Source organism: Botryllus schlosseri, chromosome 1 (assembly GCF_051294905.1).
Source record: "Botryllus schlosseri isolate E-star chromosome 1, Bs_hap1, whole genome shotgun sequence".
NCBI lineage: Eukaryota > Metazoa > Chordata > Ascidiacea > Stolidobranchia > Styelidae > Botryllus > Botryllus schlosseri.
Genome location: NC_137236.1, coordinates 150,047 through 168,814, shown reverse-complemented (window position 1 = coordinate 168,814; position 18,768 = coordinate 150,047). Strand labels below are relative to the sequence as shown.

The window sequence follows — 18,768 nt, the reverse complement described above, 5'->3', positions numbered from 1 at the left end:
CCAGAAGGAAATTCTAATATATGGCTCCAAGTCCGCAATTTCGAAGGCTTGATGTACGCTCAAAATCTTTTCCAAATAAACATAAACAATAATAGCAGATTATTGCTACTGAAATTTTTTCTTTACTAGGCCTACACTGTGTATTAATTTAAATATAGGGCAACCTCCAGAGTTGGATCAATTACATTAATTCAATTCAAGTACAATTACTTTATTACATGTTTGATTACATTATTATTAAAATTACTCCATGCTAAAAATATCAAATTACAACTACGATCAGGGTTGTAACCTAGTCACAAAGGCTCCGAGTAACAAGTTAATCTCATTTTCATAGTTTTGACTCGAGTCAAGTCGAGTCATTTTCAACTCACCACCGAGTCCAGGTCAGTGATCAGAGGGTGGAGTCCGAGTCATGGCATTATGACTCGAGTCCAAGTCATTGTGTTGACGGCTCAGCTTCCAGTTAAAGTCTTGGTAACCCATTTATTATACCCCAATTTGTTGATATCGAATGGTTCACATTCATAATATATTAATTTTCCTCACTTGAAGCAGTTTCTGGTCGCATTTTCAAGTTACCAGTACCCATAGACAAAATCACGATTGTATGGTCACTTTACTATTCTTTGAAATTACAATGAAATGTCGATCTTGGCCGTCTGAGTCTCGAGTCATATGACTCGGTTCGAGTCATGCGTAATGACTCGATTTCAAGTTGAGTCAATCCACAGATTGACTCGAGTTGAGTCGAATCATTTCAGAATTTTGCGAAAATGGCCCGAGTCAAGTCGAGTCATCAGGAAATCGTGACTCGAGTCTTAGAACCCTGACTACAATTACAATTACTGTTAAACATGTAAGTAAGTACAATTATAATTGCAACTACTGGTAAAAGTCTGACTGATTCGGTAGAGAGGTGCTTTTTGATAACTGTAGCGACGTATTTAGCGAAAATCTTAAGTTATTCATGTTTCATTCATGATTCGTAGTACAGTACGTAGAATACCCTTTAATTAGAAAAATAACATGAACGTATTCGAACTATTCCTAATCATGAGCTCTGAGAAATACAAAAAAATAAATTTTTATAAGCGACTACTAACAATCAAAAGTTCGAGCGACTGGCAACGACTAATAGCGAATAGGATACAAGACAGTCAATGAAATGTACTCAAACGAATACAGAGAGCTGAGTAAGGTGAATGAAATGTAATTGGTAAGGCAATAAGGATGATACCGATAAGGTGTGTAAAATTAAAATAACTGCAAAGTAAAGAAGCTCCTGATAACTACCAATTACAAAATCTTGGTTTGCAGTTACATTTTCACTTGCTCAAAACTGTTCGACTGCATTTGATGAACATTAGGATGCGGAAAGGTTCTGGCCCCAGTAAATTAAGCTAAGATAGGAGATAAGACTGGGATAACATCTCTACAAATGTGTGATCTAGCGTGATGAAGTCTTGGTTGAAAACTTGAATTTCTTTTTGCAATTGCTGCAGCAAGCCTCAGTACTGGAAAGAGATTTAAAAAAACACTGACCGTGGTGTAGGAAATGGTTGAGCACAGGTTACAGAAGAGTTTATTTGCTTTTCGTCCATTTATGAAATAGTAAGATTTGGTTCAATAGCCTATATTGTAATTCACCAAGTTTTCTGTTAGAGCTGAAGTTGACCTATGGGAAACAGTTTAGTATGACTGCATTAGTTAACGAGGTACGCATAGAACACCCATGTTAATGGGCTACTTATTTTATGTTGTGATTGTCAGGTTTCAATAACAATGCAATTGAAATTGTAATTAGTAAATTTTTATCAAATTACAATTACAATTACACAGAATAGAAATGCTTCAACGACAATTAAAATAACATGAAAAAATATAATTAATTACATGCAGCTCAATTACAAATTACAGTTGATCCTACTGTGGCCGCCTCGCTCGCAAAAATGAAAGCGAAAGTGAATAAAATTAGCCATCATTCACTTTAATCAAATCGTAATCTCAATTATAGAGTACGGTGTGTTCCTAGAATTGATTGAAGCTGTTTGAATGGATTAGTAAAAGACCGTGGCGCTAAACGTAGGATCGTTTGCCTTTATTATGGGGATCGCAATGATGTTGAACATACTCAGCTTCCAAAATATGCCCTGAATAAGTCTGTGCAAAGCTACGGTTGTTTAACATGATATTGGCAGGCATTGTATTCATATTTCATTCATCATTCCAGGTGAAGGAAGTGAATTCGTGTTACAATAATTTCTCAGCAACAGCACTGCGTTCACTTCTCGGACATCGTCGGATTGAATCGCTATCTGGAAAATTGGATTGGGAAGTGAGATCGATTCTATGATTTAGTTGTGTACTAACAAGGCACTATAATTTTATGTGGGTATGCGGAGACTTGTGACGTGACAATCGCACATGATTGGTGACGCCATAGTCATAGAAAGCATTATACATACATTCTCTGCATTAGGGCTGTTCAAAAAACCTTCAGAATTCTTTGGCTGTGTTATAAAATTGTTGTGCTGGCGAAAACAACGCTGCACGCCAACTTTAGGTCAATTGCAACCAGTAGAAGCGATTTTCTTGCAGTAGAAAATTTTGGATTTATCATTAAAAATTTAAATTTTAAAATTTTTCTCTCAACAACGTAAAATTGTTGGGCTGTCAGTAGAGACGATGCACGCCAAATGTGGCTCAATTCCAACCACTAGAAGCGAAGTTATTGCGGTAGAAAAAATTTGGACTCGAATAAAATAATTTTACGGTAGCTAACTCTTTAAACATTTACTCAAATAGCTTATTCGTGGTACAGAACGTGAATATAGCTTTCAATACAAAATCCATTGTTGCAGAATATTTATTGAACTCTAAGACTTTTTGTTGCCTCTTTCAAGAGTTAACGGCACACTGAAGGGAGTTGAACAGATTTGGTTTTGATTCTAAATCCATTTAAATCCCTTTACTGTGCCCTTTACTGAGTTTAAATATTGTACTACAATGGATGTTGTATTGAAAGCTATAATTATTTCCTATAAAATCACGGAATTGAAAATTTTACTGTGGCAATAAGTTTGCTCTTAGCGGTTGGAATTGAGCCAAATTTGGTATGCATCATCACTACTGATTAACTAACAATTTTATGCGGTTGAAAGAAAAACTTTGAATTTTTTTAAATTATAATTTCAAAACTTTTTACAGCAAGAATCTTGCTTCTACTGGTTGGACTTGAAGCCAAATTTGGTTTACAGCGTTTTTCAACCAACCTAACAATTTTATCATATAGCCAGTTAATTCTGAAGAATTTTTTTACCAGTACTACTCATCCCGAAGCCGTAGAGTATTTACCCACTGATATGATGTTTTAATAACCGCATTGTGTCATTAATATCGAGCTATGTAATCGAATTTGGTGAAATGGCGGATTATGTAAAGTATTGGCATAAATAAGAGCGCTGAGCTAATGTCACGACCTCATCAACAAATATCAACTTTCTACTACATTGACCATGGATAAAATGAATGCAATGTGATGAGATTTGATATTGGTGTGATCGATACCAGTCAGTCTGGCAATGATCGAATTGTTCATCAATATTTTTGAAAAATTATGGCACATTTTCGTAATCAAACGCGCCCCTACGAAATGCACTGCGTAAATAAATAGTAACATTGTCAGCATCGTCAAAATTCAGGAGTGTGCATGTTGACATGAATAAGTGTGCAACAGAATATTACTACTCCTGACCAACAAAGTGCGCATCTGACTTTCAGGCCAACACAATGATTTTGACATTACATAGCGAAATTACTTCCTGATTATAACTAGGGCTGGGAAAAATCGAGTATCTGAGTGGTTCGATTCTAAATCACATATAAAGCTTTTAAGTCAAGTCGACTATTCCAGTATTACTGGATATGACATCATAACAGAATGTAATATGTAAAAGTTTAATTATGTACCTTCTATGTCACCTTAAATAATATAATGCCTGTTGTTATGCATCACAATGAAGATACTTCGGTATTTTTTCGAACATACCAATTTCATTGAAGTCTGTGGCAATTTTGGGCGATGATCATGACTTTGAAAATATGTTATTCCAGTAACGTTCGTAGCTTTGTACCATATGTTTGATTTGCTGCTATGCGACCAATCGTGATTTCAAGGCTTCAAAAGTGAAAAATATTGTCAAAACTACAATTTTTGTCAATTTTTGCACAATTTCGGTACTTGAGAAAATCGACTTTTACTACTCGACTTGAATCATTAAAATTAATATTCGATTCAGATTTGAGCACTCGAATCATCGTGGCCAGCCCGAATTATAACAGCGTTTTTGACTGCACTGTTTTATTACCCTTGTAATATAGGACTCACTATGATGTCCATGGAGTAATTCTGATTTGCATGCTCACAACAGGAAACTGTCAATTATCGCTCTACGATTAAAAAGATAAAATTAGCTCATGAATTCGTGTCAATGCAGTAACACGGTTCCGGGTGCTTACGATTTGATTAAAGGTCAACTATATTGCCCAAAATATGTTCGTCTCCATACTCATACTTTTACTACGGATTCCGCCATCATACTTCTTAACTCATATAAACGAGTATGTTTGGACATATCGAGCCACTTAAGTCACAAAATGCCGCCACCGGCAAAACGTCAGTAAAATCAGTGACCCGTGTCGATGAAGTACAGCACATGATGATCTGTGATGCTGCGGTCGTCACTGTATGTAAGATATGACGTCACGAAAGATGGTGGATGATCGATACAATGCACAATCTCAAGTTTCACATCTGGATAATATTCAGGTTGTCAAGCTGACTGCAGGACAACATGGATGGCCTTTTGAATTGAAGAACGAAGAAAATGTCATCAAGATAAGTGGTGAAATGGTCGATGGGCACTTCATCATCAAGGTTTGATATCAAGATGATTCAAGTTTGATAACGAGTCCATACTAATGATTGGAATGAAGTTTCGCTCATTTCACTGACTTTACTGTACGAAGCTGTCAGCTACACTAGGCACGTACAACGATGACCTTGCGGTGTACTGTAGCCAGGATGTACATTATGACGTAATCATGAGCGTCATGAAGACGAGATGCTTTTGTTGAGAATAGTAAGCTAACAACTTGTGCTGATTTTATAAATGAAGAGTTTTTACATGATGAATTTATAAAAAATTGTTGGCCCTGTACTTTGATTATCAAGTCCATTCGAAATGTTAGGTTACATCTTTCAAAAATATAAGGATTGTGTTTCTTTCACATCGCATTTTCCACCGGACAAGCATCATAGCCATCGCTTCACCCGCACTAGCCTTCAGTAGATTAACAATAATCTGCTCATGTATGATCGTGTCTCTGAGTGTTTCTTATTGGTGCAGATTGTGACGTAACTGACATTTTATTTTCACAGGATACCAATCTATCTTTCGACCGGGTTATTCGCGTAGCAGAAGTTGCATTTTTTGGAATACTTTTTGATGCACAATTCTCGAAATTCGACGAACTATTGTTGGCCGAGCAGGATGATTTGCGGAAGATATCTGATTGTAAATTAAAGAAGGTATTAGATACATTTCCTGTAATATTATTGTAAAATATTTCCTGATATTGTTCAATTTCCATGATACTTTTGGACAAATTTCAGCCATAATCGGATTTGAACTTGGAGGTAAGACAAAATAAATTCTGTATTTGAAGAGGATTTGTATTTTGAAATATCAAATCCGCTCTTCACTGTTCGACAAAAACTTCCATTCTCAATTTCTCTTCTACTTGCATCTCTAGTATTGCCAGTCGAGTCTTGATTGTACGTAGATGTGGTGAAAGTAGTCAGCCTTGATAATAGTGAAGGAGTAGGAGAAACGTTTTAATTTTATATGCAATTATATGTAGAATTAGATGTGTCCACCATGTGTTAAAACTACTTCAAGTGGACGTAGAAAGTGACAAGTTGGAAAAGTACCTTTGTAAGTACTTGAGTTTCGGGAAGTAGTTTTGGTCGATCGCTCGTAAGTGTTTGGTGATTTATCGCTAGCGGTTACTTTGTAAATTACAAGATGAGTCTCTGCGAGTAACTAAAAATGATTATTATTGCAAATTTGTATAATCTTGGAAATTCGATTCAACAGTTACCATGATGTCTATTGCGATTTCTTGAGACGGTTTCACGTATCACAGTGATACAAACGTAACACAAAACCACTTTCTATCTCTCAAAATCCATTCCGTGAAAAGTAAGCAATTTTGCGTGAAAGTAGTCTAGAATCATGTCTTATTCTTATGCATACAATATTGTTTATTCGTAAGAAAATTGTTGAGCATCATTTATTTCTGTCCTGAAGAAATAGAATACACTGGGCCCAATTTTGACATAAATCTCCTCACTGAGCATCTTCCGTTGAACGCGTTATCTAAACCACCTTGACGTGTACGGCATATTTCCTTCATAACATTGGCTGACAACTATATAAAGTTCGGACTTTGCATGACTGCTGAAGCGTGAAGGTCCTGCGGAAATTTCATTAAATTGCAGCTTCAATACGTCGGCGTTCTGAAGAAAATGGCTGGAGCCAAATTTTTGTTTTTGTTTCGCCCTTCAATTTGAGACCATATCATTTTTAGAGTGCAGTACATGTTTCTGGTATAATTTTGAATCAATTACATAAGTGAAATCGTTACATCAACCACATACTTTGAAGAAGTAGAAGCAGATTGCTACTGATCATCTCGCAATGTGCGCTCAAGCTTGGCGAAGTTTGAGGTGAAAAGCAACAATGTCTGCTCAAAATCTAGGTTTCGAAAGCAGGTAGATAATATTAAAAATAGGGTATGCTGTATATGTTTTACTGCTCGGGTAAAATTCAACCTTTGCGTAAACATAAGCGACATCGCTACATACGCTATCCAGCGTTCCTTACAGCATTTATCTAGAGGTGGTCAATAACGAAGTACTTCTACTTGCCGTAGTACTTCAGGTAGATTTATCTACTTGTCCTACATACTCAAGTAGCTAAGATTTCAGACTACTTCTATTAGGCAGTTATCATTTTTACGCGAAACTATGCCTACAATAATTATATTTTACTTAATTGTATATCGCTACTTTCACTTCTACTTGAGTAACGACGGTGACTGGTTTGACCACCACCTTCTATATGATACGTTTGTACAATGAATAGAAGTATATTTTTGAAAGATATCAAACTCTGGAATGAGACTGAAACCGATGTAGCAAATGCATTATGGAGAACCAAAGAATTCTAACGAATCAGTATTGAACTTTACCAATATGAATAATTATTCAAATGAGAAAACATCAAGACAATTACGTCATATCAACTAATGAAATCAATATTGTGTTCAGATAAGCAAGATCCTGCTCAATTGCACGGAAGAAGAAGAAAACATCGATTGGTCGTTGATTGAGACTTGCTGGAAAAAGTATCAAGTACGATCCTGATTCTATTCCCAAAGTATTTTTAATGCGTTTTTATTCACCTATCATTTTATATGACTTCGAACCCAATCATCTCTCTTCGGCGGCTATCTTAAAGTCTGGGAATAGCTGTTTTCGCATTTTAGTTGGATCTCCTGGATATTGCCGTGAATGGCCTGATACCTGTCCAGGATTATAGCCGAATTTTGGAGCGCAGGACAGCAATTCCCGTTTTTGGCAATATCCATGCCATGTTTTACGTTGATAAAGCAGATGAATTCAGGAAGACGTTAGAAGCTTGTCAGCAAAAGAAGGTAGTACTTATGATATAGTATTAGTTACATTGGATATATTGAACGTTCTTCTCCAACCATCGCACGTTTATCATTGAGTTATTGAGTTCCTCACAGTACGAGTCCCCTCCACATGAATTAACTTATATTCCATGGCCGACATATCCACCGCAGTTGCGGAGTTCGTGATTCCTGGTAATTTTTTATTCTAAAGCAGTGTGTAAAACTCAACTGGCGTCGCAGGACAGAGTCAAACATTTTGAGCACTCGCGGGCCGGACCAGTCAAATGATTTCAAAATATTCCACTAAAATCGATGCCCTTGTTTTTCACTTGAATACATTATTATAAAGCTTATAGGCATTATATTAATCACGTTATATCACGGCCATCTGGTTCTATTCCATCAATACCTTTATTATTCGCAAACAACCGAATTGGCAAAATTACGATGAATAGCCGGACCGACGATATACGTTGGCGAATTGCTATGCTTGCTTTGTTTTAGTTGGAATCTGACAATCCTGTGGTAAGCGTTGTGAGGAATACAAGGCGTACAATACGTTGATATTTGGCTCATCATTTTCACATCTTGATTCGGGTTTCTCTGGCAGCCAAGGAGATGTTGACTCATAAGCGCAAAAGGAGTGCAACCACAGATATTTAAATTATATTTTGATGTCATAATTATATTATCCACTTCTGTAGATAACTACTTTGTGGTCCGTTTATGAATGAAACTGTGAACTCACTGAGCACATTTTCGCCTTCTCAGAATTGAGTGTCGATTAGGGTGACCATATTTTGGGAATCTAAAAAGAGTACACCTTTAAAAAAATTCAGACTTGCAATACAGAAATGAAATTTTAAAAAATTGGCAAATTTATTCCAATTTTGTGGTTGGTTGAGTAAAAAAAAGGTCATCATTCTGGCTCAACTCCCGAAAGACCCGTCGGACCGTTACTTCAGTACTTATTTCCAATCATTCGGTTGAATTTTCACATACATTCAACCGAAATTTCCAAATAAGGAGACAAATTCTCAAAAAGAGGTCATTTGAGCGTGCTCCGGGGACACGTTCGAAAAAGTCAAAAAAGAGAACATATGGTAACACTAGTCTCAATGGCAGTAACTTGTTGATGATGGTGACTCTAGTGTAACCTCAACACCACGGTCGGATGGTTATAATGTGGCCTATGAACATGCTCGACATTTCCTGGCTTGAGAGAATGGAAGTGTTCCGTACTAAAAATCTCAACATTCGTTGGAAATGTGCCAGATAATACAGCCGTTTTTCAGAATCGCCCAGGAGGCCTGTTGCGGCCCTCGGGCCGTATGTTTGACCCCCTGGTCTAAAATATGTTGTAATGCATCATGGCCCCTGGTGAAATGTTCAAAAATAAGCATCATTGAAATACACAATAATAATGATAATATTTTCTCACCGCAGATCGAATATATCAGATGCATTTTCCGAAAAGGATGCCGTCCTTCACTCGATGAGATTTCGTCTCTCGTCAACAACTCAAATTTGAAGAAATTGACATTGAAATATTACAAAGAAGAAGATATGTTGAAAGGAAACGAATTGAAGAAAGTCCAGAAGATTGCAAATGATCTCGATACTGAGTTGGAAGTTTTATACTGTGAGTCATTGTTTGGTTGCATCGTATCTTAGATACGCCTAATTAGGTATATTACATGAGCGCGATCACTTTGAATGTAATGGTCAATTCACGGAACAGGTCCAATCCGTTACTAATGCTAGAAATCATGAGGCTTTAGTTATATGCATGACATAATGTCGTTATCAGGGTTATGTGATAATGCACGGTATTTATGAATTTTAGTGGATTTCGATATCCCATACTTAATACGATTAATTGTTGTACGAAATTCAGGCATGATCTCCCACACGTTGCTGCTTGTAAGCTTAACGTGTTAATTCTGAAGCAAGGCATCGTCAGTGTGCGTCAAAATTTACTAGACAATGCCAAGTATGCAAAAATTAGTATTACCAATAAAAAAATTGTTGAGGTAGATGTCGTATACGAACAAAACTACTTGAGTAAGCGAAACAAGAGTAGTATAGTCGATCGGTCGTGAGCGGCTAATTTTTTGCATTGGTTCTTATGGGTGCGGCGGTGAGGTGCCGCGAAAACTCGTGGTGGTGATGGCACCCTTTTACACCCCCTCTCGGCGGTGAGGTGCCATGTGTTCTTATGGATGCGGTGATGATGGCACCCTTTCGGGTATAGGCTGCGGCGGTGAGGTGCCGCGAAAACTCGTGGTGGTGATGGCACCCTTTCAGACCCCCTCTCGGCGGTGAGGTGCCATGTGTTCTTATGGATGCGGTGATGATGACACCCTTTCGGGTATAGGCCGCGGTCGTGATTCGCCGTGAAAACTCGTGGTCGTGACTCGCCTTTTTTGCTATAGGCGGTGGCGGCGATTCGCCTGTCGTGTATTCTTACGGGATCTGTGGTGATTCGCCATGTGTTCTTATGGGCGGGGTGGCGATTCGCCTGGAAACCCGGGGTGGCGATTCGCCTTTTTAGACCCCCCTCTGGGCCGCGATTCGCCATGTGTTCTTATGGGTGCGGTCGTGATTCGCCTTTTCGGGTATAGGCTGCGGTGGTGATTCGCCGTGAAAACCTGGGGTGGTGACTCGCCTTTTTTGCTATAGGCGGTGGCGGCGATTCGCCTGTCGTGTATTCTTACGGGATCTGTGGTGATTCGCCATGTGTTCTTATGGATGCGGTCGTGATTCGCACTTTCAACCATCTCTCGCGTGGTGTTGAATAGTCACCAACAATAACCGCACAAACGGAAACGTGGCTTGCAAGAGGATTAAGCAGTGCGACCTATATTTCGAATGACCTGCGCGCTGAATTGTTGCCCGTGCAGCTGTTTTGTGCTACTATCGTATCGATTATTACACTAATCCAGTCAGTGCGAAATAGTTTGCTAAATCTAGGAATCACTTCCAAGGTAATATTTTGGTAATTAGTTTACCGCAGAGCCGGCGTAGTCGGCGATTCGAATATCAACAATAACCGCGTTCACAAACTAACACTTCAAAAATGTGTGAAATAGTTTGCAAAACCCCGCGATCTCTGACAAGATAATGACTCGGGTGACATGATAACGTTACAGGTATAGGCTGAGGTGGTGATTCGCCATGTGTTCTTATGGGTGCGCTCGCACGTCGTACTTTCAAGTATAGGTATCTCTCGCATGTCGTATTGGAAACTCGTGTTGGCTCGCTCACGCGGTGAAATTTTAGTAATCAGTTTGTCGCAGAACTTGATTTCACTCATAAGATTTAATAAGTAACGAATAACAGACCGCCAGTGTGGGTAACTTGAATAGCGACAAATTGTCACTTATTTCCGCTCTAAGCCTAATCCTTTGTGAAGTGAACGCTTATTCAAAATGTTGTGATATAATTTTAAAATCCAACGACCACTCACCGGATAATGCTGCAGACATAGCACTCTCTCATGCCCGCTCACATGGTAATATTTCGGTAATTAGTTTGTCACAGAACCGTCGCAGACGGTGATTCAAAACCAGCAATTTGTCACTTGCCCGCGATCGCTATATGTTTTGACACTTCAGAAGAGTGGTTGACTTTAGTTGCGTGATACAAATCATGAGAATATTCAATCAATGCGTCAATTTGTCAACTCGAAATGAAACTCACTACACAGTTCAAGTTGATTCGTATCTGAATGTGTTAATTCGGTACAATTCTAATTATTTTGAGAAATCTTTTCGTGATCTTTTGATTCGACTGCAACCTGAATATTACTGACACCGACTTTTAGCCACATCGAATTATTCGCACACTCCGCGCCGTCGTTTTCATAGCTATAGAATCAATACCAACTATAACTCTACAAGAATCAAGAATCACAAGTATGTGCATTATACAGTTATTGTCTTTATCAACACGAAATCAAACTCTTAACAAAAACACGCAACTAATCATTTGGCAACTCTAGCATTACCAAAAAATTCCAGTATTGTTGATTGAAAATCCTTGAGTCATTATTATCAAAAATGTTATAGTACCGCATCGGAATCCATTCGCGGGATGTACTAAAGGTAAATCCAGATAATCCAAAATGAAATATTTGGACTTTGACAAACATGACTACCAACTTTGATCCAGTCACATTTCAAGATTACACTTTGAAACAATCCTTGAAACTTACAACTCTATTCACGACTGAGTTTTCCGTTTATCAGTTTCAGTAAATACTATCGCGATATTTTTATGTGTTACTACACACAATAGAATCAATCAATGAAATAGCACCTGTTGTAAATATTTCTAACTTGACAACCACTTATGCATACCGCGATCGACTTGTGACGCGATGAGTTAAATCGGAATATTTCAATCTATTTTTTGAAACCTTGAACAAGCTATCAGGTGTTTTTTTTTGTAATCGAGTGAACGGAAATAGTATTACGTCTCAACATTTTACCATCTTCCCATAAACAAAAGAGTAAAATACAAAAAACCTTGTCAAGTCAACCCGTTTGTAACTTACCCAACCAAAGCAAAAAGTATCCTTATGAAAAGTAGACAAGACTACGCCAGTAATCACCACAATCCAAAATCCATAGCAAGTTCGGTTGTATTCATAGTCCACCAACTCGTATTTTTATTCAACTGTAAAAGTCGTTACTACTCTGCAAGACAAAAAAAAATTACTATGTGGTATATTTTGTAAGACAAAAGTAATTACTTCTCGGTGTCGGCGACTTGAGATTAACATATGTTTTGAGTATATGATATTTGAATGTCTGACCAACGTAATTGAGAACTCATTTCTTACAATCGAACGATGGTGTTATATTCAAAGTTATCATGCTGTGAACATAAGGATTGACACATTGCTTTGACATATGAGATTTTGTAATAGTTGATCATTACTTTATTATTGAATTATTTGCGTTAATTAGACCCGGCATTGTGGTAAATGTTATGACAGCAACAAACTTTTCAGTACCAATGTTATTAACATATTAAGCTGTAAAACTATGTGTGTCTGAAATGTTCTTGATAGGAAAATTACTCCACCTTGGTAAAAATCACTCTGCGTATCGCGGATATCAGAAAATATTTTCAGTAACAAAGACTAAAGATGAAACGACAATATCGGTATTATTACATTCAACAATCAGTACAATTATTAAAATCTATCGTTTGCGATAAACAACACTAAAGATGTAATAATTCCAGTATTCATACATTAAACCTCCGATACAAAATGCTTTATTATCCCGATTCCCAACGGGTAATTGAAACGACTAAGTGTAGAATCAGTATATCACAGTATCGTTACTATTGAATCCAACGATTTATCGTCGGAATTTGTGACAGAGAATTGAAACATATGCACTTTACAGAGTGTGAAAATATCACTTTGAGTATCGAGTACCGTTCGAAGCTAGCGATGAATTCTCAATCATTTCAGTAACTCCCCCCATTGTGCGTGCTAAATGTAAAATATCGCGAGGTTATACACTCTAAGACTTTGGTCATTACAAAAGTAAATTGTGATATGTTTGTTAGATGCATCCAATTCAGTTAGAAATGTCTGATGCACAACAATCGTAATATCAAAAAAGTACTTGCTACACTGTTATTTGCTAAACGTGTTTTGCATTGTTGTTCATTTGTAGTATTGATTGAAATTGTTCTTGAACCCTCAAATAATAATTCCTGACATGAAACTAAGCCGCCGAAAGTCGTTACCATCACAAAGAAACAATTTGCACGATGTTTACTAAATGTGTCCTATAGTTAGGTGTACTGGAATTATTAGTAAAACACACACACACACACACACACACACACGATCAGAGAAATTGGAAATTTTTCCGTTGTCATTCGCTAAAGTAAATGTCATCACAATACTCTGTCACTAAAAGACGTTACTTGGACGTGCTTGAATTCTAGACATAGTTCTGATTTACCCAACACAAGACCCAAGGACAACCCTAGTTTCACCCAAACACAGATATCCAAAATATCACACACTTCGCTATTCCTAAAGCACAAACACCCGATACAAAATAATACTTATTGTGTTGTTGCGGCATCATCACTCAACAATATCACCCTCAATACAAATGATGTTTATGTGTAACATGCTATTGATTTGAACCACACCCACCTGGCGGAAGAGGATTTACTCAATCTTTACAAAATGGATATTGACCAACATCACATCACCGGATTGTATCTGTTTCGCTGGTTACGAGTTATGTTAGTTTAACAGTAAACAAATTTCACCCTCTTGGATTATGAACTCAATGCGTTAGCGATCATTCAATATTTTGTTTGTGTCAACTAGTTACTCGGTATGTTACTCCACAACTCTTACAAAAGTACGAAGGATATTAACATCACACTAAGTAATTAACTTTACTCGATATTCTCGCATTACGAAACTAAAGAATGGTTGGTTAGACTCTACAAACTGTTTCGATATCATAAGACCTTTATTGTCTGAATGGGTGTTCCTGTGTCTTAAGAACCAAATAGTTCAACACAGCACTAGTACCAACAGAAACATCAGAGTTGTTTACACAAAAGTTTGTATGCGTGCAGTATGCGAATACCATGTGTAAGTCCAGCACAATTGCAGTATCCATCCGAGTTTAGTCAACACAAATTTATTACAACGGAGCCACGTAAACTTTCGTGAAAGAAAAGCATACTCACTTCCAGAGGGTTATGTCAACACCATAGCAGTAAATCAGCTACTCCAACAACAAAGTACATATGTTTCTAGCCACGATCCTTACATCTTTCACATAGATCAATCTACTTTGCTAACGAAAAGTGCTGAGTCATCACATAATCGCCCTCACAACAAAACAGCTAGTAGATATTATCACTCAAAATATTCCTAACCCTTTACACACCAGTGACAAATCATACAACGAATATGTTTTGTGGGTCGAATTGTTGTTCAGTGTCAAGTCTACCTGTTGAAACGTACATTAAAACAACACAGTCACAATTCAATTAAAACCACGAATCTATTTTCATTTCCTCGCAAACTGTCACATACAGAAAAATAAATTTTATTCTGCCAAAACATACTTGTAACCAATCGCTTTCATTAAACACACAACACCATAAAAGTATTTACTTTCTACAACATAGACATTCCGATGTAGTCAAGAAATATTTTTATTAATCAAAATCATCGACTTCTGTTTACGGCGTTAGTGTGTGCATGTCATACATGTGGGATCCGTATTAAAATGGACACGACACGACTGAATGTAAGGGGGGTAGAAGTCTATCACATCGATTTACATGTGGTCTTCGCTACGGTTTCAAAAAACGAATCATCTCTTTTGCATTGATCGAGACCGAGCAAGTTAGTTAATGACCATGATTGTGTTTGTCATATGCGAATGATAGGGTTACTGTCAAATCTACATACAACAACCTTCTGGCACTCATAATAGCAATTTCATTCTCTTCCTTCGTAATTGTAGACTCACGACAAGTATATTGTACAGCTCGACAGCTACGTTTAACAACACCAACGACACAAAACATACGATACCTACGCAAGTAAAATTACCATTTTCACCTGGAGGTCAGTCGTTACCTGAGTAAAAATACCATTATTCTTTGGAGATTTATCGTTTATTCAGAGTAACAATCCCCTTTTCACTTGGAAATATATTTTTGGCCTGAATAACAAACCCCTTTTCACTTGGAAATCTATTTTTGCCCTGGATAACAAACCTTTTTCACTTGGAAATATATTTTTTCTCTTGGTAACAAACCTTTTTCACTTGGAAATATATTTTTTCTCTGGGTAACAAACCTTTTTCACTTGTAAATATATTTTTTCTCTTGGTAATAAACCTTTTTCACTTGGAAATATATTTTTTCTCTTGGTAATAAACCTTTTTCACTTGGAAATATATTTTTTCTCTTGGTAACAAACCTTTTTCACTAGGGAATATATTTTTTCTCTGGGTAACAAACCTTTTTCACTTGGGAATATATTTTTTCCCTGAGCAACAAACCATTTTCACTTGGTGGGTCGTCGTTGACCTTAGTAAAAATATCATTTTCCTTTGGAGATCCGGCGTTTACCAGTGTAACAATACATTTTCTCTTGGTCATCTAACTTTTCCTAGAGTAACAAAAACCATTTTCATTTTGAAATCTGACAAACACACCTGACAATTTGGTATTTGTTGTATTGACGATAGTTTGAAATAGATTACAACGAGCAGTGACGGAAATATACACGGACTACCGGTTTCAGAGTATACCTCCATCAGTCGTATCACAGCAATATCATCGGTTAACCTTATACAATATCCTCTTGTACACAGAAATGCATGTTTCGGAAAATTGGACAATAGACTTCGATAGCTCTGTGATGTCCAGGTTCACGCTTTGGATTTTCCAGAGTCAAAATGTCTGAATAAAACACCTCCTCGATGATGGTTGGTATGTGGATAACGGTATTCGGAAAACGGTTGGATTTATGTCTCCCATCGCGATAACAACTCCAGGTCGAGTTTTCCTCCGCATGTTTACTATATTGTGTCTTTATTGGTCAATGTATGTCTCGACATTCAGTTTGAAATTGGAAACCCTGATAAAGTATGTAGCCGGATCCGGATATCAATTCTGAATCGATAAACCAATGAACAATATTCAAAGTAAACATGTTACATCCTGTGTTTCCACGAAAAAATACCATCCAGACATACGTCGCGCTTGTTTACCCACAACAGTATACGCGTAAATGGAGGTGTGTGACATTGCATGCAATGTGTTGGTATACAAACATCGGGGAGTAAGCCTTCGATCCACAGACATTATCATAGCCGGTAGTTTTGATGTAGATCTAATGTCATCAAGCACACCCGATAACAATGTCATACCAATAAGCCACATTGCGATGACTCTGAGTCCGCGCTATTACATCGATATTTCGGCACCGTTCACTGATTTACTCGATGGTGTTATCGTGTTGTAACATTACAAGATAGTTATGGCCCTATCTCCGGACAGACCACCCAGACCAATTGGATACATCGGTCAATATCAATCGTGTTGTCGACACCGAAGTTTTCTGCTGAGGCTACAGCGTTTGATCTAGTACGAGTGCTCGAAATGATTGCGATCAGTCTTTCACTAAATCACGATGCATGGATGTCACTACTCCCACATAACGACTCCAGATAAATATCGTGAACAGTGATTCTGCAAATCTCGGGCTGATACTGTGATCCAATAAGGTGTGTTTCAGTGGGAATGAAGACTGCAATCGTATACCACAATAAAACACTGCCTCGTGATTTCACACACAATCATAAAACACACCATCGTAAGGATCCAGTTCGTCCGGTAACATTTCAAGGGTCCAGTTCGTCCGGTAACATTTCGAAACGGTCATCGCCACAATAGATCGAGGTTGCGCTCGTCATATCGGAGCATTTTGAAACGACATCGTCACAAGTCTATTGACGTCGATTCTGTTGGTCATGTCAATCTGTTTCACAATCCACCGTTTTTCAAGTCCCTGCACCATAGTGTTACGACACAGACAAGAAGCGACGGTGGAAATAATAAAACACGGAAAGCACACTTTGGTGTTATTTGACATGGATTTTACACCAGATGAACCTCACATTCGAGCAATACATTGGAATGGTGATTGTATTGTTGACGTCAAAGGAAAAGAAATGTATCGATTTATCGGTTTCGTACATATCCAACAAAAACCTGGGTATATGATTGTGCACGGTTCGCATATTTGACTGTGATCACAATATTGGTATGTACTGTACAGTTCACTTTCACTGTCGTGCGAATAACCCATGTTACGGTTCCATGTCTGTGTGTCTGTATGTCCTGCTTCAGATTGACTCAGAGTCGTTGCAATGTGGCTTATTGGTATGACATTGTTATCGGGTGTGCTTGATGACATTAGATCTACATCAAAACTACCGGCTATGATAATGTCTGTGGATCGAAGGCTTACTCCCCGATGTTTGTATACCAACACATTGCATGCAATGTCACACACCTCCATTTACGCGTATACTGTTGTGGGTAAACAAGCGCGACGTATGTCTGGATGGTATTTTTTCGTGGAAACACAGGATGTAACATGTTTACTTTGAATATTGTTCATTGGTTTATCGATTCAGAATTGATATCCGGATCCGGCTACATACTTTATCAGGGTTTCCGATTTCAAACTGAATGTCGAGACATACATTGACCAATAAAGACACAATATAGTAAACATGCGGAGGAAAACTCGACCTGGAGTTGTTATCGCGATGGGAGACATAAATCCAACCGTTTTCCGAATACCGTTATCCACATACCAACCATCATCGAGGAGGTGTTTTATTCAGACATTTTGACTCTGGAAAATCCAAAGCGTGAACCTGGACATCACAGAGCTATCGAAGTCTATTGTCCAATTTTCCGAAACATGCATTTCTGTGTACAAGAGGATATTGTATAAGGTTAACCGATGATATTGCTGTGATACGACTGATGGAGGTATACTCTGAAACCGGTAGTCCGTGTATATTTCCGTCACTGCTCGTTGTAATCTATTTCAAACTATCGTCAATACAACAAATACCAAATTGTCAGGTGTGTTTGTCAGATTTCAAAATGAAAATGGTTTTTGTTACTCTAGGAAAAGTTAGATGACCAAGAGAAAATGTATTGTTACACTGGTAAACGCCGGATCTCCAAAGGAAAATGATATTTTTACTAAGGTCAACGACGACCCACCAAGTGAAAATGGTTTGTTGCTCAGGGAAAAAATATATTCCCAAGTGAAAAAGGTTTGTTACCCAGAGAAAAAATATATTCCCTAGTGAAAAAGGTGTGTTACCAAGAGAAAAAATATATTTCCAAGTGAAAAAGGTTTATTACCAAGAGAAAAAATATATTTCCAAGTGAAAAAGGTTTATT

General features: G+C 37.6%; 1 protein-coding gene and 1 long non-coding RNA gene across 2 annotated transcripts in view; both read left to right on the top strand.

Moving 5' to 3' along the window:
* Window positions 1-2,838, top strand: part of LOC145439490 (uncharacterized) — a 31,616-nt gene extending 28,778 nt beyond the window's left edge. Inside the window, exon 5 of the mRNA XM_080316973.1 lies at window positions 2,234-2,838. Coding sequence (XP_080173099.1) covers window positions 2,234-2,356 — 123 coding nt within the window. The 3' untranslated portion in view covers window positions 2,357-2,838. The remainder of the gene's footprint in view (window positions 1-2,233) is intronic.
* Window positions 2,839-6,784: 3,946 nt separating this feature from the next.
* LOC145439476 (uncharacterized) lies at window positions 6,785-9,468 on the top strand. Its single transcript, XR_013915230.1, has 2 exons — window positions 6,785-7,782; window positions 9,211-9,468. It is a non-coding gene; the product is annotated as an uncharacterized LOC145439476 (long non-coding RNA).
* The last annotated feature ends 9,300 nt before the right edge of the window (window positions 9,469-18,768 follow it).